The sequence below is a fragment of the Numenius arquata genome, chromosome Z (assembly GCF_964106895.1).
Source record: "Numenius arquata chromosome Z, bNumArq3.hap1.1, whole genome shotgun sequence".
NCBI classification, from domain to species: domain Eukaryota; kingdom Metazoa; phylum Chordata; class Aves; order Charadriiformes; family Scolopacidae; genus Numenius; species Numenius arquata.
The window spans coordinates 10,220,482-10,247,426 of NC_133616.1; the positions used below are offsets into that span (position 1 = coordinate 10,220,482).

Consider the following 26,945-nt stretch of genomic DNA (forward strand, 5'->3'; position numbering starts at 1 on the left):
CCTCCCTCGACCTGCTGGCCACACTTCTTTTGATGGAGCCCAGGGTACAATTGGGTGTCTAGGCTGCGAGTACACATTTCTGGCTCATATTCAGTTTTTTATCCATCAACACACCCAAGTCCTTCTCTGCAGGACTGCTTTCAATCCGTTCACTGCCCAGCCTGTTTCCATGTTTGGGATTGGTTCAACCCAGGTGCAGGACCTTGCACTTGGCCTTGCTGAACCTCACAAGGTTCACACAGACCCACTTCTGTATCCTGTCCAGGTCCCTCTGGATGGCATCCCTTCCCTCTAGAGCATCAACCACACCACTCAGCCTGGTGTCTTCATAGATAAGCAGGACATAGCATTCAACTTTGAGAACAAATAAAGCAAGCCTTATCTTCTGATATTCAGTCCAAAATTATATCTCAGGTTGGAAATTCAGAATGCTTGCAGTGCAAGTTTCCTTGTATGTTTAAGAGAACAAAAGCTGTCATCTCGCTCATATCTGTAGAGTACAGCACTGCTGTTCTTCCCCCGCTCCTTCCAGTAGCAGGTGCGTGTTAGAACAGAAGAGAATTTTTTTGTAGGTGAATGGAAGCTAACACACCTGATGAACCAGGAGGACTCCAGGGGATCAGTTCTTTATACCTCACAACTATGACTTTTACAATGTTGGAGACAAAACTGTTTATTGTGTTTCTCTTTTTTTAAATCAAATTGTAAGCTTTTCAACATTTAACCTCAGTCAATTAAGCTTAGTCAGAGCAATATACTGGTGGCAACCAATGACATTTTTGCAGTCATGATGCCAGTATTACCAGACAAGTGTTAGCAAAGGTGAATTTTTTAGTAGGTGTTTTAGAGGAACACAGGTCCTATTATGGCAGAAGCAATAACAGCAACTGAAAGTCAAAAGAGAGAAATCCTAGGAACTGAGAGTATTCACAGAATCACAGAATCTTCATGGTTGGAAGGGACCTTTGAGATCATCGAGTCCAACCACAAAAAAACCAAAAATCAATCAATCAAACAAACCACAAAAAAAAACCACAAAAAGCCACCCACAAACAGACACAAACCAACAATCTCAGGCACTAGAGCATACCCTGACGTGCCATGTCTACACATTTCTTAAATACCTCCAGTGATGGTGACTCAGCCACCTCCCTGGGCAGGCTGTTCTGTGCCTGACCACTCTCTCAGTAAAGTAATTCTTCCTAATATCTAATCTAATCCTCCCCTGCCACAACTTCAGACCATTTCCTCTGGTCCTGTCATTATTCACTTGGGAGAAGAGGCCAACACCCACTTCTCTACAACCTCTTTTCAGGTAGTTGTAGAGGGCAATGAGGTCTCCCCTCAGCCTCCTCTTCTCCAAACTAAACATGCCCAGTTCCCTCAGCCTCTCCTTGTGTGACTTGTTCTCTAGACCCCTCACCAGCAGGGTTTTTTTTTTTTTTTATTTTCATTGATTTTTACTTGAGATGTTTAAAGCATCCTCTTTGTCTCCCTCTTTAATTTCTTGTAATTCTTATGAATTCCTAATGTCTAGGGAACGTCATACTGTGTTAAAATTTGAAAACATCTTTTCCTGCATTTTCTTGAATTCTGAACATGACAGTAAATTCTCTGTGCTGTTCTCAAGGAGTCCTCCCACAGACACAAAGAAAACCTGCACATGATGAGAGAGGCCACACTGATTCAGATGAAGGCTCTAACCACAAATGAGTGTGGAAGGAAGGGTAAGAACACAGCAGGAGTATCTCCTAGTCCCAGGTATTCTTCCAGCCTTCAGCCATTTTCAGCTGTTTCCCAAGTTTGATGTTCTTTCGCACACAGGTGGAAGTACTTGTTCAGTCTCCCTTGAAACCATGTAAAATTTTTGCATCTACAACACCATTTGATAAAGTGGTGCATAGAAGTGTCATCCTTCTGAAAGAGTGACCTCCATTTGTTTATTTTGAACTTGACTTCCAATAGCTTCATTTAACACCCCTACTTTTTGTATCAGAAGAGACAGTGATCAGTCAGTCCATGTCCGTTTTCTCTGGGCCATTTAGGATTTCATAGACCTGTCTCATGTCTTCCCAAGCCATCACTTCTCCAGACTGGAAAGTCCCAGCCTACTCAATTTTTCCTGGTACAGAAACCATTGTAGACTTGGACCATCCTTGCTACCCTTCTCTGAACTTGGTTCTAAGTTCTACTTTATCCTTTCTGAGATGACAGAAGTTGACTTCTCAGTTTACTAAAGGAGCAGGCAAACTCTGGATTTATAATAAGTGTTGCAGATTATTGAATTTCCTTTTTTTTTTTTCTCCTTTATCTTGGCATCTTTATGTAGTCCTTTGAGTTTCATCCTTTTTGAATCAAGACTCTCAGTCTCTCTTGAGTCTGTGTAGAGCCCGGGAAAGAAGCAGAGGACTGGGATGCATGTAATCTGAAATCATGTTCTTGGTTCTGACTGTGACTGTGTTGGTGTAGTTTTGGCAAGTCATCTCACTTTTTTTTTTTCATGTTCAGGGCACTCTCTGAGCTGTGTCAAGGATGACAAGTCTCTTTTCAGTATTGTCACTGTGGAAGAAATCATGTTGTATGGGCAACCATCAGTCCCTGGCAGGGGTTTAAAGATGAAAGGCTCTTGTAATAGCAGTAGTAGATGGAGATTCAGGTCCTTGGAGCAGCATACTCTCAGAGCACTTTGCATATGCTTTAGCATTCTCACACCATTGCACAGAGCTGTGCTGGCATCACCCTCATGGCCCAGCACAGTCTGGCGACTTTGAAGCCCTGTCCTTCCAGTTGCTGTGACCCAGGCTTCTTGTCCTGTTTGGATTTTGCTAGTGATTGCACATACACAGAGGATAGAGAGCACACTCACACACAAAAAAATAGTTAGGAATAGAGTTTAGTAAGAAGATGGTTATAAGACTTGATCATAAGATCTGCCAGACCAGAATACCAACCAGCCACCTGCTGACAGTCAAACAGCCCTCATTTTGCTCTGTTTTCTGCATTTGTCCATGCTGCTTCTTCCCTCATCCACCTGGATTGCTCCCTTTCTCCACTCTTGTCTCCCTTCCATATCAAGGACCTGCCTCTAATTACTTTTTCCCCATTGGTCACATTTTTGCTGTTATTTCTGGTATGGTTTCCTAGGCAATGTTAGCCTTACATGATATTACTGATACAATCACCTAGGTACTGCTGGCCTTGCAAGATGCCACTCTCCAAAAGGTTTCCAATACTTGCATAGCTGCAGGTATATCTACATACCTTCACGTATGCAGGCTTGCCCACTTGTGCTGCTCCCTGGACAGGAGGATGGCATTTTCCACAGTATCAAAACAGTTTCCACAAGAGCTGGAGAGCAAATTGCCCTTTGCATGTTGGTTATATATTGTATGAGCTTATGGATCTGTGAATGCATCATTGGAATTACCCAGAGACTGACTGATGAACTCCAAAATCCTGCAATCTTTAGTTAACACATCAGACCTTAAAGCTCTCCAGGTAGAGATGAGAGGATGTTCATACATGATCAAGCATCTATGATTTCATTGCTGAAGCTAATCAGGTGAGATGGGGGAGGGATCATGTGTGTACTTTTAGCTCATCCCATCATGAGGTAGCTTGAATGCATTAAAGAAGGCAAGACTCTAACTCCCTTCAGAGATAAGTACCTTTCAATTGAGCTAAATCATGAACAAACGCTGAAGTTACTGCAACTCTGCTGTGTTTGGCATCTTGCTAATAACAAAGTCATTGCCTTAATTCAAGTGCCCTAATCATTAGGTGCTCGTGTGAGGAGCACCTAATTATCCTGTATTCAAGGTGAAAGGACTCCAGTTTTTCAGTCACTCAAGGTCTGATAGACTTGTAAACAGATAGGAAATACATTTTCTCTTCCTTATTTTTCTTTTCAACAGAGTGATGATATAACCAAGATCTCAAAGGCTGCTAAAATAATGGAGCGGATGGTGAATCAGAACATATTTGATGACATCGCACAAGGTACAGCCCTGCTGGGAGATGCTTCTAACTCAAGCCAGACATCCTGCTTTGAGTGACCACAGCCATAGCTAGGATAGGATAGGATAGGATAGGATAGGATAGGATAGGATAGGGAAACTGCTAAAATGAGCAGGGCTTGGAACCTGCTGGCTCACGCAATGCAAACAGTTCATCAGACTGTGGGAATGCAAAGGGCATGCCACATCCACCTTGTTGAGACCTGGCTGGGGACTCAGGTCTGGTCAGCGTTGCCCTCCCTGGAGCACTTCCCTCCCTCAGCAGGTACTTCCCTCCCGGATGCACTGGTGGCAGCTGCCTGTGCCAAACAGCTCTCTACTAGTGTACAAGTCCTAGCCACGGTGCCATACTCAGTCTCAAAGTTATTTTGCAAGGATTTTCCTGCCTCTGCTCAGCTCCCTCCTGAAAGGCCACATCTGGCTCTGGGACTGGCCTGGGGTCACTCCTCGCTCCAGGGTTCTGCTTTCTTGTTCATCCTTTGTCTGCTTTTAGATCATCAGATTTTTTTTGTGTGTGTGAGGACTTGGTGCTTGATAAAATGCATTTACAGGGCTTAGGTGCTGGTTTGGAGTTGAGACTTAAGGACTAAGTTTGTATACTAACAATTGGGTTGTGCAGAGGCTGTGAGGATAGCAGAGTGTTTTTTAAAGCTTCCCTGGCACTACACTGTGCTGATTTATTTCTGATTTACACACTGGGATCTTTTCCTTGATTTTTTTGGTTTAGATTTTAAATATTTTGAGGATGCCTCGGATGAATACAGAGACCAGCAAGGAACCCTCCTCCCACTCTGGAAGTTCCAGTATGAGAAAACCAAGAGACTTGCAGTTACTGCCATCTCCTGGTAAGTCTCTTTATTACAAGCTTACTCGGCTGCTCCGCAGGGAACCGGGATTTTTCGAATGCCGTGGTTACAATGGTTTCTGTGTTTCTCTGGAAAACACTGTTTTGAATAGTTACAGTCAGCTGCTTTGGCAGCACCTAGACATGCCTGATGCTTCTGGATGCAAAGCACTTTGTATAAGGCTGAATGTGCCGGGGTTGTGCCATTTCAGCAAAACGTGAAGGCACCGCAGGCTCTGTGCAGCACCAGGGCATAGAGAGTGCAGTGAACAGAGCAAAGGAGAGTCCCTTGCCGGAAAGCTGGGATAGACATGTCATATCTTTGGGTAATATGCCGTAGCAATGAATCCTGAAAAGCCCAGGGGGGGAGAAGGGTTAGCAACTACATTTGTGACAAGAATTAACACCACAGAATTAAAGCAGCAGAAAGGGAAATGCAAGCATTGCATGTATCAGACAGGTAGCGCCATAGCCTATAAGATGCTGAGGCACCGATACCAGACAAGACCTTTATGCTTGGTACATATTCAGTTGCTGCCCAGGCAACGGTGGTATTTGTGTACTGGGATCTTACACAGTTCACTTTAGTAGGCGTTTGCCCTGCAGTCCACTTCTGCATATTTATTCCCGGTGAGTCCAAACCAATCACTGATACTTTTCAATCAACTCTCTTTTTCTGAGATGTTATCACCATGTTTATTTCCGTGTGAAAAACCACTCATCACCAACATGAATGAGTCCTTTTACTTTCTAACGTGCTTGATCCTCCCCAGAAGTGGCGTGGTTCATGCACTGAGCATGAGACACACATGAGACATACATAGTCAGCTCCTGCCTCGTACTCCCCTAAACGAGGCCTCCTCTCACTTGTCTGTGGGGCAGTGTGAACACATCTGTGTCTTGCCAAAGAGGGCCTATGCAGAGGCAGAGCAAGATTGCAGTCTTCTGTCCTTTCAAGCCATTGCAGTAATTATACTTTAATAGAATATCAAGGATACAATTGTGTGAGAATTACAAAATAACAGTAAAATGAGATGTAAAATTGGGTGATTGGGTGAGAAGACATCTTTTACAGGTAGTTTGTGCTGCTGTTATTCTTGTCTCCAGTAAATGATAACAGAAAGACGGCCCTGAAATTGGAAGAATGACTCCAAATTGCCTTATGTAACAAGCTTTTCTAATTTATTTTTTATTCTCACAGTGTTAGCAGTGATGGTCCGTTGAGTGGGTAGAGCAAGAGCATTGGAATGCCTAGGTATTAGCCCAACTGAAAAAGGAGAAATGAAAAGAGAAGTGATTTTATTTTATCAATTCATAATAGCAAGTCAGAGAAAACACTCATTAGATAATTTTCACATACATTCATTTCACAGAATTGCTATCTGCTGGTTGTGCTGTGTGAGCTCAGGGACAGCAACAGTACTGACCTCTGTCCCATGTAAACCCTACAGTAACTGTCCACACAGTAGAAGTTGTAAAGAAGGTAGATGTTTTGCAAATAAAGGGACTTTAGGAAGCATAGTAGATGGCTGATTGCTGAGAGTCAGTATGCCTCAGCAAATATGCTGTTCACCTACTGGGTCAGAAGGTAATTTCCCTTCCTGGTCTGTGGGAATGATCATGAATTCATGAACTGAGAGCTGTCTTTTGAAGCATGCCTCATTATTTAATAACAGGTAGGGAAAGTAAGTTTATTGGGTATTATTCTGTTGTGGTTTAGAAACTTCTTTATTCTTGCCCCTAAAAGATGGAAATCGACACATTCCTGCCTGTTTCCTTTCCTGAAAGACCTCATTTTTAAAAGAACTTTCCATTATTATGAAATGGATAAGCCAAGAAGTACTGGAGATTGACATTGTGTCTGTCTATGCCCTTTTTATCCTTTTCATCTGCTGCTGTGGTCTTCTGATGTTCTGGTTTTTTATGCATCTTGAGTCTAGAAAAATTACTCATACATGAACTTTACTAGTGCATATGTTCAAAGGGTCAAGCCCTCAGACTGTATGCAGTCTTGTGAGAATGGATTCTGATATTAATGTGTGAAACTGTGCATTTCTATGGAACTATATGGTTAATAATAAATGCAATCTTACATATATTTTCTCATTACAGGAATCCAAAGTACAAGGACCTATTTGCAGTGGGGTATGGCTCTTGTAAGTAACAAATGCGAAAGAATCATTGAGAGATTTGAGATATTGAACAGGTGCATTGAGATCAAATCATATAAGACTCTGGGGCATGGATTGCATCTCGTAGCAAGAACTCACCTAAGTTCAAAGCAGTAAATTGAGATTTAACTCAAGATAGGGATTAGGCCTTTACATTCCATGACATAAACATTCAGAAATGCATAAGCACAGGCAGCATTATCCAGGGCTTTTGGTTTATGACAGTGCTGACTCTCCCTTCGGTCAAGCACTTGCCTCTAGAAGCACCACTTAATCCTTTTTGTCTTACTTGATGGGCTCTGATTTCTCTGTTCCCGCCTTTCTAATTACTGAAAGACCAGATATGTTATGTTTTGCCAGAAGCTATTCATGAGAGACTTGTCTAAGTGTAAACTCATTGCTTTCTTGTTAGGAGACACTTTCCAAGGGTCTCTCAGAGGATAAGCTCTCCGTTAGGGCACATCAGGCTTGGATATTGTTAAAAGGCACTTTCCCTGCTCTAGTGTCTGGGATTGGATATGGGATAATTTTGAGAAGCAATGAACATAAGGATCAGGGGTTGTTGTGTATCACTCCATATTAATCTCTATCCAGTATTACTGCTCTCATGTTCAGGAAATGGAAAAGAATTCTAACAGGTTGATGTTTTCTTACCTTTTTTACTTGTTTTGCTGCATGCGTTACATCCATCTGCTCAGTTTATGTACTTTTTTTTTTTTTTTAAACTACATGGGAATCTGAATCAGCAACCTTACATTTCCTTCTGTTCAGAATCTCTTGCTGCTTACAGAGACACTGACTGCTGTATTCTGAATTCTTGTCTTCACATTTTTCCCTTTACTCATGTGTAGATGGGATAGTAATGTCACTGTGAATAAACATTCTCTCTTCCGCTCGCTCACTCTCTTCTACTTTATAGCTCTACCTGAAGTGCTGATTATCATGAACGGCTTCTTAGGGACAGGACAGCATTCTTGTACTTCCCCCCAAGGACCACTGCTTCCCAGGGAAATTCCCAAAGGGAGGAGACCAGTTGTGAGACAAGTTTTCCTGGGGTCTTTCTCACCCAGGTGCTGTTGTCTCCTCAATGTTATCTTCTCAGCAGCCTACTCAATAAATTTTTCAGGTCCCCTGAAAGTACGTCTGGAACTAGCCAGGGGTCTACTCTTCTCCACTGTTAGTAGCTGCTGTAGAGTCACATTGCTCGCATTCTCATCTCGTGAGCAGTGGCCTTAAAGTCTCAGCTTTACATCAGGTGGATGTTGTTAACTAACAAGGGAATACAGATGAATGGCTGAAATTCTGAACAATTTTAAGTTTCCATTGGCTTTTACTCAGAGCTTATGAAGATCACAGCAGTACCCAACCTGCACATCTCCAGGGCATCTGCTCCTTGCAAAGATGCCCCCCAAGGTCTTACCATTAACACAGAGCAGAGAGGGGCTGAGAAAAGAACAGTATCACAATGGCAGCAGAGCCGCCTTCTTGTTGCAAGAAGAGGACAGAGTAGGTTTGTGAAAAGAACTAGGTGTTTTTGACCCAGTCAGTCTCCCCACTGTCTCTAGCAGGAGAGTTGTCCTTCTCAGAGTAGTTGTATTTTAATTATTTAAGTAAAAGCTGACTCTTCTGTAGGGCACTAATAATTCTCCATCTGGCTTGAAATAAAGATCAGTCATGGTGCTACAGGTAACCAGAGGTTGGGAATTGCAGATAGCACGATTAGACACTAAACTTTTTACCCTAAATACCCCAACCATAGGAATTCTTTGTGGAGAACAGAGAGTGGGGGAGCCAAAGAGAGGACCTTACCAGTAGCTCCATCTTTTCCCACCAGCCATTTCAGTTAATCTATATGTGCTTGAAAATTACAGGTGGACATTTTTGCTAGTATGCTTTGTGCTGAAAAAGTTAGAATCTGTTGTGAATATTCTGAACTACCAAGGCAAGTAATTTGGTGTTTATTTCAAGGGAACACCTTTTTTGAATGAATGCTGAAGGCTCTCAGCTGTTATAAAAAGAAAATGAAATTCATTGTTGAGAAATATAGTGGATGTGTGATAAAAAGCTCAGCACTGGGCTTCAAGGAGATTGCTGTTATTCAGGAAAGTTATTCAAGTAGGTGTTTCTTTTCAAACACTTTGTAGTCCTCAGCAATAGTCAAAAAGACAAAACAAAAATTGTTGGGAATCACTATGAAAGGAGAAGAAAACAAAACTTCTGGATACAGTGGAAACAAAATAGAAAACTACATATAAAGTGACAGTAGGAACAACAATAGAAAACTAAAAAGAGAACAAAATAAGATCCATGATAAACTGGTATCTTGATTACTTCAGAGTTCTGGCTGTGAACTCCGAAAAAGAATGTGTTAAGCTGTGGAAGGATTGGAAAAGGTCCAGAACAGGGCAGCAAGGATGAACAGAAATATATATAATGACTTGTGATTAGAGAGCATAAACAGTCTATTATTTAGACTAATCTATGACTATTATAACAGACTAGGGAGAGGGACTTGGCATGGGTCTGTAGACTCATGAGTGGCTGGGGGAAAGTGAAAAGGGATCAAATGTTCATTATTGCCCATATAACACAAGAATGAGGAGACCTTATGAAATTACTGAGTAGCAGGACTAAGACAAATTTAAAACAGAATAATACAATACATAATGAAATTGTTGAACCTTTCTTCCTTCCTTTGTGGTCTGGAGGACAGAGATAGACACAGATTCAAAAGAGGTTAGATAAATTCATGGACGGTCAGTTTGCTGTTGGAAGGACAAACCATCCAATTCTGTAAGTTTGTAACTACAAATTGCTGGAAGCTCTGAGTACATACAAGGTGATAGACCTATATTTGCTGAGGTTCTTATGGTATTTAAGCAGTTGCTACTCAGTACTGTTGGAGATAAGGTACTTGGCTACAGGGACCTTTGGTGTGGCCTCAAATAGTCGTTCTTATGTATTTTTCTGTGAAATGACTGAAATGAAAACAGATGGGTTGTCTTCATTTATACTGGTGAGAATTGCTTTCTGCTTGCAATATTGCAGCAGTACATTTTCCTCCTAAAATGACATTTTAGTCTTGAAGTTCACTCCGTCTGAGTCCTGGAAATGTTCCTGTTAGTTTGCCAAGAAGCCTAAATTGGCCTGACAATCTCTTTAATTCAGCAGGCAGCAGGTAGTCTGAAGAGAAGATTAGGATCAGCCTCTGAAAAAGAATGCGCGTTGAGAAGTTCTTAGGATATTCCTTGCCTTGCACATCAACTCAAAATATTTCTGTACTCACAGCCCCTGTGCTCGGAGAGTGTAGGAATTGGGCAGTGCCTTCCCACTGCCCTGCCACTCAGGCTCAGGAGAAGAGATAGAACCTCAGGGGTGGTAACCTCCTCACTTAGCCTGTTCAGACAGTTATTCTAACTTGGTACACTAAGCAAGACCCAAATTAGTGCTTTCTGGGTTGTGCAGAACTATTTGTTGTTTGTGTTAGTTCTGCCAGGGTCCATTGTGTGAAGGGCAATACACAGATGCAGAGGAAGGCAGGCCTTAAGTCAGTGGCTTGCCATCTGGGTGGGCAAGGAATCCAGAGGACTTCTTACCCCATTTTTACAGCAGACACAGAGGACATAGTTTATCTCAGCCAGCTGTAGCCAGGTAACAGCTAGGAACTGAGTCTCTGCCCTAAGCTTCCCCTTTAGCAGTGAGAGATGAGCACATCCAGAGGCCATCCATTCTGCCGTAAGCCTGGTGTCCCAGAGAAGAGCTTAAATAGCTTTCTGGAAGGGGTGTTCTCTCCCCGTGGACCGTAGAGCGAGCCTCGGCAGAACACCTAGCCTAAATACCTGTCTCTTAGATGGCAAATGTGAGGAGAGATGAATCCTGCTAGAGAAAATAGTCCTGGAGTAACACAGGGACTGGGGTAGAGCCAGGGGCAGAACCCAGTTCTTTGGATCTGTGGCGGCCATAATGACATCACCAGTCTTTTGTTCAGCATGCATTTGGGAGCACTGCCAAGACACAAATAATACGTTTGTCCTATTGCCCAAAGTATACTTTTTGAAACAAAAGGTCCCTTGTTTACTGTGTGTCCATTTCAGTCCAGTGTGGCAAGTTCTTTACAAAGAGGGCCCTACCCTCTCCCTTGCTTTTGTATCCCATTTCTGCAGTTTTCCCCAGTGATTTATTTGGATGGGGATTCTGATGCTAATGGAATTTCTTTGGCTTGAGACAGTCTCTTCTGAACAAGGAAATATTGTCATCGTAATTTGCAATTCAGGATCTATGCTGATTGGCTGGAATTAATTTTTATTCCCATCAGGAGGAGCTGTCTTTCTGTTTTTGTTTTTGCATAAATGAGGTGGCTGGGCTACTGGCTAGACTGACAGCCTGCAGTGCAGGGTTCAAAGAGGCTGTGATGGGTGTTGGGCTTGTGTTCTACCTTGCTGATGGGAGCACCACAAACACAAGCTCAGGTCTTAGCAATCACCTCAGTTCATGTTCCAGAAGCAAGTGTGCCTCTGACAGCCTTCAGAAATGACTTTTTATGTGCAGCTCCATCTGCCAGCACACAATGTGAGTAGGGAAAAACAGCGTTTGTATGGCAAATGTATTTTATCCTATGGTTTCTTTGCACTCAGCAGATGTAACTTGCTAGTCACAAGGATGGCTGAGGAGTATGGACTCACACCCAAAGCACTGGCAATCTGAGGTATCTGGCAAAAGTATCTACTCAGCTCTTCACAGTCCTGGGTCTGAAAAGGGGCCTCATGTAGACAGAAATAGACCATGTAATGATGCTATACTGCTTTATCTTTCTTGTGTAACATCAGCATGAGCAATTCTAGTACCAGGGTCCTTGTACTGGTGTGACTGCATCCAAAGTAAGAGTTGTTATGGCTCTGTGACTGAACTAGGTTGGTGTAAAATCTGGGCCAGAGCTTTCACAGAGATGAGCTGGTATTTAGTAGATGTCCTGGGGCTCCCTGGTGCTGAGGAGTCATGGCTGAACACTGAGACCATGGCCAGCTCTTACTGCACTCTCCTACATCATAATGTCAGGTAAACATGGGGAGACTGGGTGTACTGACAGAACACTCTTGTATTTTCCCATTGCTGAAATGCACTGCCCAATGAACGTGGACAGCCTTTTATTTACTGCCCTCCACTGCTGAGGCTGATGGATGGTCATTGCAATAAGGATAATTCTGAATGGGACACATTCAGGGTGCTTCAGAGGGAACAGGGAGAGGACCAAATGAGCCAGGTGGTGTTAACAGCAAGGTACTGCAGCTTTCTGCTCACCTCTGTGCTTTGTAGGCATTGCTTGCTCTGCTGGAGGTCTCATCCATCAGCAGTTCTGCCACTCTTCAAGTCATTCAATCTATTTATCCTGAGTGCTCCAAGATCACTTAGTTCTAAAGGGTGAAATAGAGTTGCTCAAGGAGCTAGCTCCTCAAGAACAGTGAGAAACATTCTCTCCAGGAAGGGTAGTGAAAACAAGATAGCAGGATGAATGTCAAATAAGGTTAGTGGGGTCAAGGAACATGCTTCTCTTATGTTACAGACAGCTTCTTAGCTAGGATCTGATCCTGCACAGACAACTGAAAGGAGAATTCATTACTACACACCATAACTGTTGATCACCTCCAGAGAGGTGATTCTGCCACTTTGCTCTGGTGAGACCTCACCTGGAGTACTGTGTGCAGGTCTGGAGCCCTCAATATAGAAAGGACATGGACCTGATGGAGCGGGTCCAGAGGAGGGCCACCAAAATGATCAGGGGGCTGGAGCACCTCTCCTATGAGGACAGACTGAGGGAGCTGGGGTTGTTTAGCTTGGAGAAAAGGAGGCTCCGGGGAGACCTCATAGCGGCCTTCCAGTACCTGAGGGGGGGCTACAGGAAGGCTGGGGAGGGTCTGTTTACAAAGGCCTGCAGCGACAGGACGAGGGGCAATGGTTTTAAGTTGGAGAAGGGGAGATTTAGATTGGATATTAGGAAAAAATTCTTTACCATGAGGGTGGTGGAACACTGGAACAGGTTGCCCAGGGAGGTGGTTGAGGCCCCTTCCCTTGAGATATTCAAGGTGAAGCTCGACGAGGCCCTGGGCAACCTCGTCTAGTTGGGGTGTCCCTGCTGACTGCGGGGAGGTCGGACTAGATGACCTTTGGAGGTCCCTTCCGGCCTGGACCAATCTATGAATCTATGATAATTTGAAGAATCAGGCATTTAAATAGAGATTAGAATAACGAAAATGACTGGTAACAAAACTAGCTCACTTCTAGAGGGGAAAAGTCGTCCTTCTGGGACTGGGAGAGGATGTTTGGAGTTGTGCCGTTTTCCTCTCCCTCTTTCTGTGCAAGAAGTCTGGGCCCCCTCTGTCTAGAAAGCAAACAGTGAAAAAAATAATTAATATATAATTCCCAATACATTATTCCCTCCAAAAATTTAATGAAAATTAAGATCAGCTCTTGCCCACCACATGTGCATGTGCACAGCACGTTCCAAGCTCCAAAGACTTCTGCTAGGCCAAATACTTTATTTTGTAGCAAAATATTTCTCTGCCAAGTATGAATTTGAGAGGCATACTGCCAAGTATGAATTTGAGGAAATCTTAGAATCATAGAATGGTTTAGGTTGGAAGGAACCTTAAAGATCATTGAGTTCCAACCTCCTGCCACGGGCAAGAACACCTCCCACTAGACCAGGTTGCTCAAAGACCCATCCAGCCTGGTCTTCAACACTTCCAGGGATGGGGCATCCAGAGCTTCTCTGGGCAACCTGTTCCAGTGCTTCATCGCCCTCACAGTAAAGAATTTCTTCCTGATATCTAATCTAAATCTCCCCTTTTTCAGTTTAAAACTGTTACCCCTCATCCTGTCACTGGATTCCCTGACAAAGAGTCCCTCCCCAGCTCTCCTATAGGCCCTCTTAAGTTCTGAAAGGCTGCTAGAAAGTTTCCTCGGAGCCTTCTCTTCTCCAGGTTGAACAACCCCAACTCTCTCAGCCTGTCTTCATAGGAGAGGTGCTCCAGTCCCCTGATCATCTTCTGTGGACCTTCTCTTGTCAGGCATGATTTGCCCTTAGTGAAGCCATCAGTGATTGGCTGTCACCAATCACCTCCTTATTTTCCATGTGCCTTGGCAGAGTTTCTAGGAGCATCTGCTCCGTGATCTTGCTGGGCACAGAGGTGAGACTGACTGGCCTGTGGTTTCCCGAATCTTCCTGTTTTCCCTTTTTAAAAATGAGGGCTATGTTTCCCATTTTCCAGTTAGTGGGAGCTTCACCAATCTGCCACAACTTTTTAAATATGGTAGATACTGGCTTAGCAACTTCATCTATATAACTGGATGGCTGAATGAGGGGAGAGCAGCAGATATCTACCTTGACTTCAGCAATGCTTTTGATACTGTCTCCCATAACATCCTCATTAGAAAATTAAGGAAGTGTGGGCTAGATGAGGGGGCAGTGAGGTGGATTGAGAGCTGGCTGTGTGACAGAACTCAGAGGGTTGTAATTAGTGGAGCAGGGTCAAGTTGGAGGCCTGTAACCAGTGGTGTCCCCCAGGGGTCAATACTAGGCCCAGTCCTGTTCAACATATTCATCAATGACCTGGACGAGGGGACAGAGTGTATCCTCAGCAAATTTGCTGATGATGCCGAACTGGGAGGGCTGGCTGGCACTCCAGAGGGCTGTGCCGCCATCCAGCGTGACCTGAACAGGCTGGAGAGCCTGGGCAGAGAAGAACCTAATGAGGTTCAACAAGGGCAAATGTAGGGTCCTGCACCTGGGGAAGAGGAACCCCAGGTACCAATATAGGTTAGGGATGGATCTTCTGGAAAGCGCTGCTGAGGAGAAGGATCTGGGAGTCCTGGTGGATAGCAAACTTTCCATGAGCCAGCAATGTGCCCTTCTCGCCAAGAGGGCCAATGGGATCCTGGGCTGCATAGGGAAGAGTGTGGCCAGTAGGTCGAGGGAGGTCATTCTTCCCCTCTACTCTGCACTGCTGAGGCCACAACTGGAGTACTGTGTCCAGTTCTGGGCTCCCCAGTTCAAGAGAGACAGGGAACTGCTGGAGAGAGTCCAGCGTAGGGCAACTAAGATGATTAAGGGATTGGAGCATCTCCTTTACGAGGAAAGGCTGAGAGAGCTGGGACTCTTTAGCCTGGAGAAGAGAAGGCTGAGGGGAGACCTTATCTATGTTTACAAGTACCTAAAGGGTGGGTTGAAGGATGATGGAGCTGGACTTTTTTCAGTGGTTTCCAGAGATAGGATGAGGGGTGACGGGCACAAGCTGGAACATAGGAAGTTCCATTTAAATATGAGGAGAAACTTCTTTATGGTGAGGGTAACAGAGCCCTGGAACAGGCTGCCCAGGGAGGTTGTGGAGTCCCCTTCTCTGGAGATTTCCAAGACCCACCTTGATGCAGTCCTGAGTGTTGTGCTGTAGGCAATCCTGCTTCAGCAGGGGAGTTGGACTAGATGATCTCTAGAGGTTCCTTCCAACTCTGACAATTCTGTGATTCCCTGATCTAACTCAGGACCCTTGGATGCATCTCATCAGGTCCCATGGACTTGGGCACACACAGGTTCCTTAGACGGTCTTGAACCTGATCACACCTGATCTATGGTGTGCAGTACTTCATTCTCCCAGTCTCTGCCTTTGGATTCTGTGAATTGGGCGGTGTGGGCAGAGCACTTGCTGATGAAGATGGAGGTTAAAATGTTGTTGAGTACTTTGGCCTTCTCCGTGTTGGTTGTAGCCACGTCTCCCATTTCACTCATTAGGTGGGTACAGTTTCTTTCATCTTCCTTTCTTGTCCTATGTACCTGAAGAAACTCTTCTTGTTATTTGTTAGGTCACTAGCCAAGTTCAGCTACAGCTGTGTCTTGGATTTCTTGATCCCCTCCCTGCACTCTTGGGCCATATCCCTATAATCTCCCCAGTATGTATATCCCTGCCTCCACTGCCTTTGCATTTTGGTTTTGTGTTTTAGTTTGGCTAACAGGTTTTGACTTAGCCAAGCTTGCCTCCTGCCTCCCCTGCCTGGACTTCCTGCACATCAGGAACTAAAAAAAATGTCTTTAAATATCTCCTAGCTTTTGTTCTCTCACAGAATCATAGAATCGTCATGGTTGGAAAGGACCTCTGAGATCACTGAGTCCAACCATACACACACAAAAAAACCCAACCCTACAATCTCAGCCACTAGAGCATGCCACTAGATCATGCCCTGAAGTGCCACATCTACACGTTTCTTAAATACCTCCAGGGATGGTGACTCAGCCACCTTCCTGGGCAGGCTGTTCCAGTGCCTGACCTGACCACTCTTTCAGTAAAGTAAGTCTTCCTAATATCTAATCTAATCCTCCCCTGCTGCAACTTCAGACCATTTCCTCTGGTCCTGTCATTATTCACTTGGGAGAAGAGGCCAACACCCACTTCTCTACAACCTCTTTTCAGGTAGTTGTAGAGGGCAATGAGATCTCCCCTCAGCCTCCTCTTCTCCAAACTAAACATGCCCAATTCCCTCAGCCTCTCCTTGTATGATTTGTTCTCTAGACCCTTCAACAGCTCGGTGGCTATCCTCTGGACATGCTCCTGTATCTCTGAAGCCATTTTCCCAAGGGATCACATCCACTGGCACCCTAAGCTGTCAAAAGTTTGCCCTTTTTGAATTTTAGGGACCTGACTCTACGTGTTATCCTCTTCCCTGTACCCCTCAAGATTGAGAATTCTACCAGGTAATGATCGCTGCAGCCCAGGCTACCTCCAATCTTGACCTCTCCAATAACTTCTTCCACACTAGTGAACAACAGGTCCAGCGGTGTCTCTCCTCTGGTTGGGCTCTCCATTATCTGTACCGGGATGTTTCCTTAAAACACTCCAGTAGTTTCCTGGACTGCTTGCAGTTCACTGTGTCATTTTTCCAGCAGATGTCTGGGTAGTCCCTGTCAGGATCGTGGCCTGAGACCTCTCTCCTCACAAGGGAAGGAAAATTATTAGGCACCCTGTACCATGGGTGCCCTGGTGGTTTCCTAGAGTGGTTCTTACCTCATGATGCTATAGAGAGACATTGAAACATTAAAGTCTTGGCAATCTGAGTTAGGGCGGATACTCTCTGACACAGAGTGTAGGATCCCAAGCCTGTAAGCAAGACAATTGTGCCAGGCATCAGAAGGGACTTACTGTGTCACTGCAGAATAGTGCCCTGCCCTGCCAAGAACCTTCTCTTCAGCTATGGACAGTCTGTTGGTTAAGATAAACTTGCAGAAAATACATATCTGGGAGCTGGGTTATGTACCAGGAAAACATTCCTTCCTGATCCCAACAGAAGAGCAATCAAAGCATTAAAGCATAAGCTGTGATCATAACTCTCCTAAGGCAAGCCTATAGGTGTTCTGAGCATGGGGAGGGTGATCTTTTTCTTGGAGTCAAAAAAGAAAGTAATGGACAACAGAGCTGGATCCCATCCTACCTTCGTGTGCTGGCTGGAGGATTTTTCTTAAAAGCTGTATCAAAGCATATCTTGTAGAATGAAGCTTAGTTTTCTTGTCAAAATTCCGTCTGATGGTGAGTCTTTCACCTCCCTGCTATACTGTTCCAACTTTGAATTGGTCTGCCCCCTGGTAAATGGTATCTCATTTCAAGGTTGAATTTGTCTAACGTAAATTTTCAGCCATTGGAACTCATTATTCTCTTGGCAGCAAGCTTAAAAAAGCCTTTCCACCAAGTCCTTCTCCATACGTGGTGTAAGTGCCCATATGCATGAACTCATCAAGCCATACTCAAGACTCGTTTTCCATCTGTTATGTTATTTCAGTGAACTTTCTCTAACCTTTTCCCAACATACCCACATTCTTCTGGAGTGCAAATGCCATAACCAGGCATACTCACCTAATTTCTCTCTTATGCATGCCACCCACTGTTGTGTCATCTTCGGGCTCTCTCAGGAAACATTTTGTATCATTATGTAGATCAAACTAAAAATATTAACTAGAGCTGGACTAAGAACTGCTGCCTGGGAATCTGCCCTGGAAACATCTCTGTTCATTTCTCTTTCTGTTTTCAGCTCTACTTTAGTCTCTGGCAGTGAACCAATTTTTAATCCAACTAGTATGTGCTCTGCTAATTCCGTGTCACATAGTTTTTAAATCAAATATTCTGATGTACTTAACTGAATGCTAAACAGATATATTCTTGTTAGCACAGCATTTCATCCGTTATCCTGACAAGAGGGATGGCAGCTTTGACAAGACATTTACCCTCTCCATAGGTCTGGGGATCTAAGTAATAGGGGACGTAATTCAGCAGGACTGGGGTCCTCACACTGAAAGAATCTCACTGCATACAGATAACGGTTGTGATCATTAATTCATGCTAACTACGTGTTAGAAGCTATAATACTTTATCTGATATTGAAATGTAGATAAATCCTTGAAGTTTTCTATGAGATTTCAGTCAAATTATGGAAAAAAACAGCTTGTGGAGGCCAGGTCTCTGAAACTCACAGGTAGATTAGAGAGTCATAGAAACTAGAACTGAAAAGATTTCAAAAAATTACTAGTCCAGTATGCTAGATAGTACTTTATTTAAAACATGAATTTGAGGACTAAACTTGGTCCACTTAATGAAGATTGCATGCATTTTAACTCCTGGCACGGCCAAGTGCAAAGTCCTATAGATAATAGGCAATCCTTGTCAGAAGTGTATGTTTGAGGAGAACCCTAAAAGCCTGAAAACACTGATTTAACAGTATAGGCTGTGGTTTTAAGGAGAATAACTGTTAGAAATCGTACCATGTGGTTGCATGTGGGTAATTTTCTTTGCGGTGGTAGATTTAAAGGTTGTAATGCAGCATGTGGAAGAAAGTCTGGCCTGAATTTACATAATGAGCTGGTATTAAATTTGGTAATTTCTGATGAATGACCGAAGAGCTTTAAGTAAAAGCACTAAGAGGATTGAATACTGCCTAACAAATTCAGATCTCTGAACCAGCTCACAGGAAGTCTTTTCCAGGTGGCTTTGGAGATGTTTATATATTTAAATTATGTTCCCAGAACAGGTAGAGAAGATGTCTGGGACGGAAGTTCCCTGATAATCTGTCTCTAAGCTATATTGAGAATAGACATTCAAGACCTTTTCAGAGAGAAAAAAAGCATTTTGGATTGCTTAGATGAAATTCCTTGTCTTGTATAAGGCTGTGTGTGCGTGCGATTCATGTGAGGGGACTGTGCTGGAGTGGGGGGAGCTGGCAGCTCCCCAGTCACACACAATGGCCTGTGTGCTGGACTGGGTCCAGCAGTGAGCTTCAGCCTTTTCAGACCCCACACCAAAGGTACTGACTTTTTCCTGAGTGCAATACCACAAAAGGCTGATAGAGATTCATGTGGCCCACACACCTCAAAGAGAAGTTCATATTGCAGTCTGGATTCAGTTTACTATTTGGCCTATGTTTGTATAAAGCATTAAAAAGCTATAACAGATTCCAGCTTTGGGAAAATGTCTCTGTGTCAGTTCGGAGGCACGTGCCCAGGACTGATCTGAGGTTGATAAAATTAAATACATCTTTAATGGTAAAATATCCAGGAGGTTTCACTCTGACTTTCTGGTAACAGGTTTCAGAACTGTGTTGGACCAACATGGTGGCTCAGTGTTTCTTTTTAGCTGTGAATGTATTTGTTTATTGATGTTTTGGTTATTTGTACTGTGAGTTGAAAGACGTATCAGCTTTTGCAACTGCTGGTAATACAAATTATTGACGGTAGTTGATGTAATGCTGATATCTAACTATTTGTAGTGAATTTATATTGAGAACAAAAAGAGGCAATCACTGAATTAAAACATATTTGTTGCTTAGTGGCCAGTGATTATAATTGATTATACTTGTTATATCAGGCAGTCTGAAGCCCCACTAAGTAATATGTGAAGTTCCTACTTGTAAGGCAATATTGCAACACAGAAAACAAGCATCAACAAAATAAGCACAGAGTAAAAATAAAAGGGAATATGTGAGATTTATTTGTGAATCGTTGAAGAACGTTTGTATGGACACTGAGTACCCCCACAATCAAAAAGGGAGACCCTGGAGGACATGGGCCTGCTCTGTATTACTTTATGAGTGCTGTTTGTGCTATGTGACTTTTTAATAGCCTTAAGGAGTTTTCCATGACTGCATTGTATTAATTAAAAGAGGCTGCTGGGGAAAAAAAGGCAGGAAATAAAACGTAGCAATCAGATGCCTCTGAGGCAAGCATATCAAAAGTCATTAATAACTAGGTCTAATGCTAATCTATGTTTTCAGCCATGAAGAAGAAATAAACATAACATCACTGCTGATAAAATGTTTTGATGAGACAAATATCTGAGGGTGGTAAAAAATGGGACAATGAGATCAAAGAGCGATTTAGATCCCTTTGTAGCAGAGCACAAGGCATCACTCTGCGTTATAGTGGCCAAGCTAACGTTCAAAGAAATTCAGGCCATACAACCATAGAGGGGGGAGCCCTATCTTGAGGAGTAATGATTTGTAAAAAAGCTTGTGATGAAACCCCAGTGATGAGGGGGGTTTGCAAAGGAATTGAGAGGCTAAAGAGGCTTTAATATTTAGTGCTGGAATGCTCACCCTGGAAAGGCATGCTTACCACTGGTGACATGCCAAGGAGAACCATGATAAACTGGGAAGTGTTCAAAAAAGAATGAAAGAATGATCTAAGAACAGGACAACTGACCTGGGAAACAAATTCAAGGGATTCAGTTTGCTCAGCTTGTCAAAGAAAAGCTTATTAGGTAGTTAGATTGTGGTCTGTTAACTCCCTGTATTAGGAAAGCAGATCGTGTAACAAAGGGATCTTTAATCTGCCAGACAAATGATGTAACAAGATCAAAGAAAAGCTGGAGCTACATGAATTCAGGCCAGACAAAGTGTGGCTTTTTAATAGCAGATGGGTAAATGAGAACAGTTAATTTTGGCATGTGGTAAATTCTAAACCTCTGGAAATTTTAAGATGTGAGAATTTTAAAGATATGATGTTTCTAAGTTTTGTTCTGTTGCAGCCATGATTTTTTTTTTTAATTTAAAACAGATTTAATGTAGAAAAATCTTACATTATTTGTATCTTATATTCTTCATGAGCCTGATTTATTCACTCTTCTAACCTTTACATAGGTTGCTCTTTGTACTGTCTTGTGTTGGAGGCTTTAAAGTTCATTTGCAAAACATCTGTATCCTCCTCCATGGTCTGACAGTCTTTGAAAAACCTCCCTTGTGGAATCAGTGTTAGAAATTTAAGCCATCATACATCCGGTTTATTGAGATAACTAATTGTGGTCAATTAAATGTAATTACACTGAAAATTACAACACTTTAAAATCTAAGTTTTCCAAATACCAAATATCTCTTACTACACATACAGACTCTGGGGGTGTAAAATTGACAGTACCTATTATACTGTCAACTCTGTTAGTAAATATAACCCAGTAAGTATAATACATTAAGTGAATCATATGAAAGCTTAATTTCAGTTGGTGACTTAATTACTGATTTGTAATTTAAATTCTGTAAGCTTTGCCTAATTTTTTCTAGCCTTAGTGTTTTCATTAATTTAATTTTAAACCAAGTCATAACATTATCTTTTCTGTAGCGTTTTGTTAAGCATGAAATAGTAAAGAGCTCTGTTGATGTGTTTGGGGAAAAAGATATATTCCAGATTTTGTAGAGACTGGAGATCAAAGGAGCTGCTCAGCCATCCTATTGTGTCTCCGGTGCATTGCAGGCCATTAACTTCCACCCACTTACCTCTCTGTCTTAGTTTGATTCATGCATTTTTATCCACAGGAGACTAAACATTTGCGTGCCATAGAGTCTTACCTGTTTGATAAAGCTAGTCTGATGCCTTCCCTTTCTTAGCTTTGACCTGGAAACAGCTACATTTAAGTTACTGTGGGAAATTATTTTTCTTTTTTTTTTTTTTTTTTGCATTTCCACAACAGAAAGCAAGGAGAGATGGGTTAACACACTTTGTTATCCATGTCAAGGTGATGGCCTTGTAATGAAAATCAGCTAAAAGACTTTCCACCCGTCTGTGCTGAGAGAACCTTTGACTCAGCAGGAGAAGATCAACAGATATTGAGGACAGGCAAAACAGCTCCACACACTCTCTTTTAAAAACATCATTTGATGATCTATTTTAAAGATTCATTTTCTGAAATACAGATGTTCTTATGCCCATGTTCTATATAACAAACACTATTTGTTTAGATTTGTATTTCCCATTCCCGCCAAATACTAAGGTTATGTTATTATCATAGTTTGACTTTTCCATAGCAAAAGTCCTGGGATCATGTCTACTTCTCACAGTCTAGCCAAAGTAGCAAAAATATTGTCAGGGTCCTGAGGGCAGTCCCGACCACTCTCACCGGCATCATTTCTCAAAAGCAGTGGGAAAAGCCCTGGCTGCTGAGGCCCCTGCACCTCTGCCTGTGTTATCATGCTTGGCTATCAGCTCCCTGTCTCTTCGGGAGCAGACAGCGATTCTTGCAACCAGCCTGGACATATATTCTGTTCCCCTGATGCCTCAATGTTTAGGTAGACAAATAGCAAAGTAAGATCTGAATAAAACACAAGCCAACATTACTTAGCCATAATGAATTTACTTGTACCAAATACTTAATTATTTTTCCGTATTAACTTGTTCTTTAAAGGTCTTGGGTTTTTTCTGCTTGCTTTATTTTTCATTGCTGAAACATTTACATGGACTACAAGGCAGATTTCCTAATCTGAGAGCTTTGAGTTCTCTTTGAGAGATAACAGTAGCAAGACTGAAGATCTGGCCTTGATTTAACTTTTTGCATTAGGACTTCCAGGATGAGGTTCACTAACATGGGTAGATTCACAAAGGCTAGGAATCTTGTAAAATCCTTTTATCTGACAATAACCCAGATTTATATGGCACTTTCTTCAGAGAAATTCTAGAGCACCCATGCAATGGAAGACTAAATGAATTGATTTGTTTAGCCTCCATAGCGCTCCATAAGTATATTAGGGCTGGTAAATGCCAAGGAGGAATAGGAGCTGTTTAAGGCTAGTGGTGCAGGCACATTTATTAGTTTAAGGGAGAGTTTGGTATGCTATGGATTTGCTGTGGAAAAGGCCTGCCAGGAAAACGGTCTGGCCTCTCAGTGACCTGAGGGGTCTTTCCATTTCCTCTGTTTCTCAGATACCACTGTGGTTGTGAAACCAGCCACACAGATAAGGAACTCTGCTGGACCCATAAGTTTTAGTTATCATATAATGCATAGTTTACTGTGGTTAATCAGCTCAGTACTATTAAAGCTTTAAAGTCTTAAAATTCTGTTAAGAAGGTAGAACTATTGTTAATCTTTTATGACTATAAGAATGCAGTCTCTGTAGTAAAGTGCTGCTGTTGAAAAACCTGATCATCATACAAATAATTTGCACAGAATCCCACTATGATTTTTTAAAGTTAACTGTTTCAGGCTTAGATATGATCAGGTGATCTGCATTTTTCAGTTGCATTCACAGTCTTTCAAGCTAAGGAGGCACTTTAATGGTGAATCCTTGTGTGGAGTCTGTAATTTTGGTAAGCAGTTCCCTGGGAGTGAAAGAGGTGGATTTTGTGTATTGAGGGGGTTGCTATAGAAAACAACCTTGTTTCTGTCCTGTGATGTGGAAGGTGCTGCAGGAATTCTTAATAAGCAAGTTGGTGTAGGGCTGAGATTTAGTGGATATAGCAGCTTGACATAAATTTTGATGTCTTTCAGCCGTTAATGCTGAGACACCTGCAAACCCGCTACTCCAATCAGTTTGTTTGGGTTAGATTGCTTTATATTGTGGCAATACTTTTGTGTCTGTGCACTGAGATGAACTCTAACTCTGATGGGGAAAAGATAAATCTCTATATGTGAGATCTGCAGAGCTCATGGGCAGACCTTCTGTACAGACGTTATTAGCAGGGGTGTGACTGTTGATACCACACTAGCCAGATGGGCTAGTTATTAACCCAACTTTCATTGCTTTATTTCTGAACTTAGCTATTCCCACACCACTGTAGAAGAATCTATGCAAAGAATACACGGCACTGCTGTATGAATCAGCATGAGCAGTGTGTGTGTCAGTTAAACCCCGGAGTCTTGTTATTGTGCAGAAAAATAACAACAAAAACACACAGCATAAAGCACGGAAAATTTCCTCTGTGTAACTTCTTTCTGCGGCTTGATCTGCCCCTTGCTACACTGCATGGCATAGTCACCCTTAAAGGCAAGGCTGTGTATGTAAATAATTTTGTTACAAACTACTATAGGCAAAATATATCTCTATTTGTATGTAGTAATTTAACAAGTCTATTAACAAATAGTTGTTTCTTTTGATAGATAGCTAGATTACTAAAGCAGTCTATGGGATAGAATTTATGGAGACAGGGAATGATGGAAGATATATGTCTTTTTCTATGATAAAAATAATGTATTTTAAATTGTTTTGGATGCAACATAAGGTTTTATGATGTCTTCAGCAGAAAGCTATTTGATGTACAAAATTGAGAAAACAGGAAGAACTAGAAGTAAAAAAGGTAATACTAATAAGCATTGGGAGTTCATGTTTCAGGGAATTGGGAAAATTTCTTTGGTAGTTAGGAAATTTTTCCCTGAGGGTGGGATGGTATTGCCAAGTCTGATCATTCAGAGATCACAAGGCAGGCTCTCAAAATCATGAGATTATTACAAATGAGAAGACTTTACTTCTTCTTATTTTCCTCCTATTCTTTCAGCGTGGAATCTCTTTGGTGTTTTAAAACTTTCATTTATTGCCACGAGGTCTAGCAATGTTTTGTTCTGAAACAAAGCAGAAGAAGAACTTGTGTTTAAATAATGAAGCTGAGGCTTGGAAAAAACATCCTGCTATTGCAGCACTCCTGCTAAACTTGCAGAAACTGGCAGCCCTGTTGTGGCTGCTGTCTATAGGATGTCTTGCACAGCTCTCTAAGCAGTCTCCCCTCACAAAGGTAGAAGCAGTGGTTCCAAAGCAAATGGATTTCTGTGACCTGAGAAGAACCCCAGTAGGTTCATGGCTGCGCAGATCTGATGACTTGCAGCTTTTGCCGTTTCATATGGCTTGTGAGTCGAGCTTGCAGCTCCACTCTGATTCCTGGAGTACAATAGGAAATCATTGGTGAGTCATGGGTCTGCTCCAGCCTTGCCAGTTTGATGTTCCTTGGTCTTCATTTGCTTCCTTTAAAACATTTCAGTTTATCTGTAGTGATTAGATTGCTGTTGTGGCTAAACTATTTATGATTTTTTAAATGTAATTTTTCAAATTTGGATTCCCCGAAAAGAATAATTAAAGTTTTGCAAAGGAAAGTTTGAACTACCTTGTCAGATTTGCAAAAGGGTTTTCAAGATTTCCAACCAAACCTCAAGTCCCACTGGGATCTCCCATACTTTAAAAGCATCAGAGCTTAGCTTCTTCCTATATGCCTCTTGTACTGCAGGACCTCTGACAGCCTCTAATTCCTCCAGACTTCACAGCATGCTCTGAAAATTGCAATTTCCTTTTCTTCTTTGAAACAAATTCTTATCATTTCTTGCATATGGTATTACAGCTGACAGTATGTAGTCCCAGCCTGAATACTAAGACTGTATTGCTGTTTCTTGAGCTGTGCTACACTGTATAAATGACTTAACTGGACTCTAAAGGTAGGTGCCACCAAAAGGAAATCTCAATTAATTTATAAATGACCGTCAGTTGGGACCATGTTCTATGTTGACCACCAGCTGATTCACATTTTAACAAGCTATTGTTTTCCCAATTTGAATTCTATTATTTCTTGAATTGTCTGTTTTCTCTAAGCCTCCCTGGGTGCTGTTTGCACTGTTAATCATGCATTTTTTCTTTTACTTAATACATGTATTTACATAACTGCAGAATTAGTTAAGAGAAAGAGGGGCATGTGACTTCCAGCTGAAGTGGAAAATTAAATTGTTGTCAGTTTGGGCAAACATCTGCAGAACAGGAATTCTGAAAACCACATGTAATGTGGTTAAGATAACTGGTCAATGAAAGCTTACTGTCAGTTGGGCTGATTACCACACCTTACTGGTATTTTCTGTGTTGGGTAGGAGAAGTCAATCATGCAACATCTAAAATACTGCTAGGCTGTATTCTGATTTCACACCTAGATTTACCAGTATATCTGGCTATGGAATTATATCTAATTTCTATTCACATAAACAAGATCAGAATCAGCCCACTGTTTTCACTGGGAAGATATTTGATGATGTCTGCCTTCTGCATTGCAACATAAAGTTTTTCCTTGTTTGTTGGAAGGAAATGTAAATTAGCACATTGGTTTGATTTTAATGCTTGGCTATTCCGGTGTTGGTTTTATACAAAAGTCAAAGTATGAAGTTAAAGAATGTCATAAAATCAGGCCGGAATGGCCCTCCAGAAATAATTTCACTATATTAGAACAGGCTTAATTCTGCATAATAGCTTCTGACAGATGTCTGGCACTTTAAAGACCAGTGTCTTAAAGCTCAAGAGGATGGGGACTCTATCTCTTCTTAAGCAGCCTGCCATTGTCAGACTTGCTTACTGGTGAAAAAACGTGCAAGCATGCACGTGACCCCCTTTGCCAAAGGGTTAGTTGCATCTCCAAACCTGAAATTCAGAAGTAAAGGAACAGAAGTTGGACTGGAAACCAGATGTGAGATTTTCCACTTCAGCCAGATGGGCGAGGAAGGACACATCCTTCCTGGAGGAGAGTCTCCTTTCCTGTGGTCATGCTGCCTTATGGCAGCAGGGACCTTTTAATTCTTTGTGTGGAAGTGCATGCAGAGGCCTTGAAGCCCATCACAGGCTGTGCCCTACCTATATCCCTCTGTGGAGAAAGACTCCTACAAG

General features: G+C 42.3%; 1 protein-coding gene across 1 annotated transcript in view; it reads left to right on the forward strand.

Moving 5' to 3' along the window:
• DNAI1 (dynein axonemal intermediate chain 1) overlaps positions 1–26,945 on the forward strand; it is a 155,162-nt gene that overhangs the window by 31,209 nt on the left and 97,008 nt on the right. Inside the window, exons 11-13 of the mRNA XM_074166282.1 lie at positions 3,915–3,999; positions 4,744–4,861; positions 6,973–7,016. Coding sequence (XP_074022383.1) covers positions 3,915–3,999; positions 4,744–4,861; positions 6,973–7,016 — 247 coding nt within the window. The remainder of the gene's footprint in view (positions 1–3,914; positions 4,000–4,743; positions 4,862–6,972; positions 7,017–26,945) is intronic.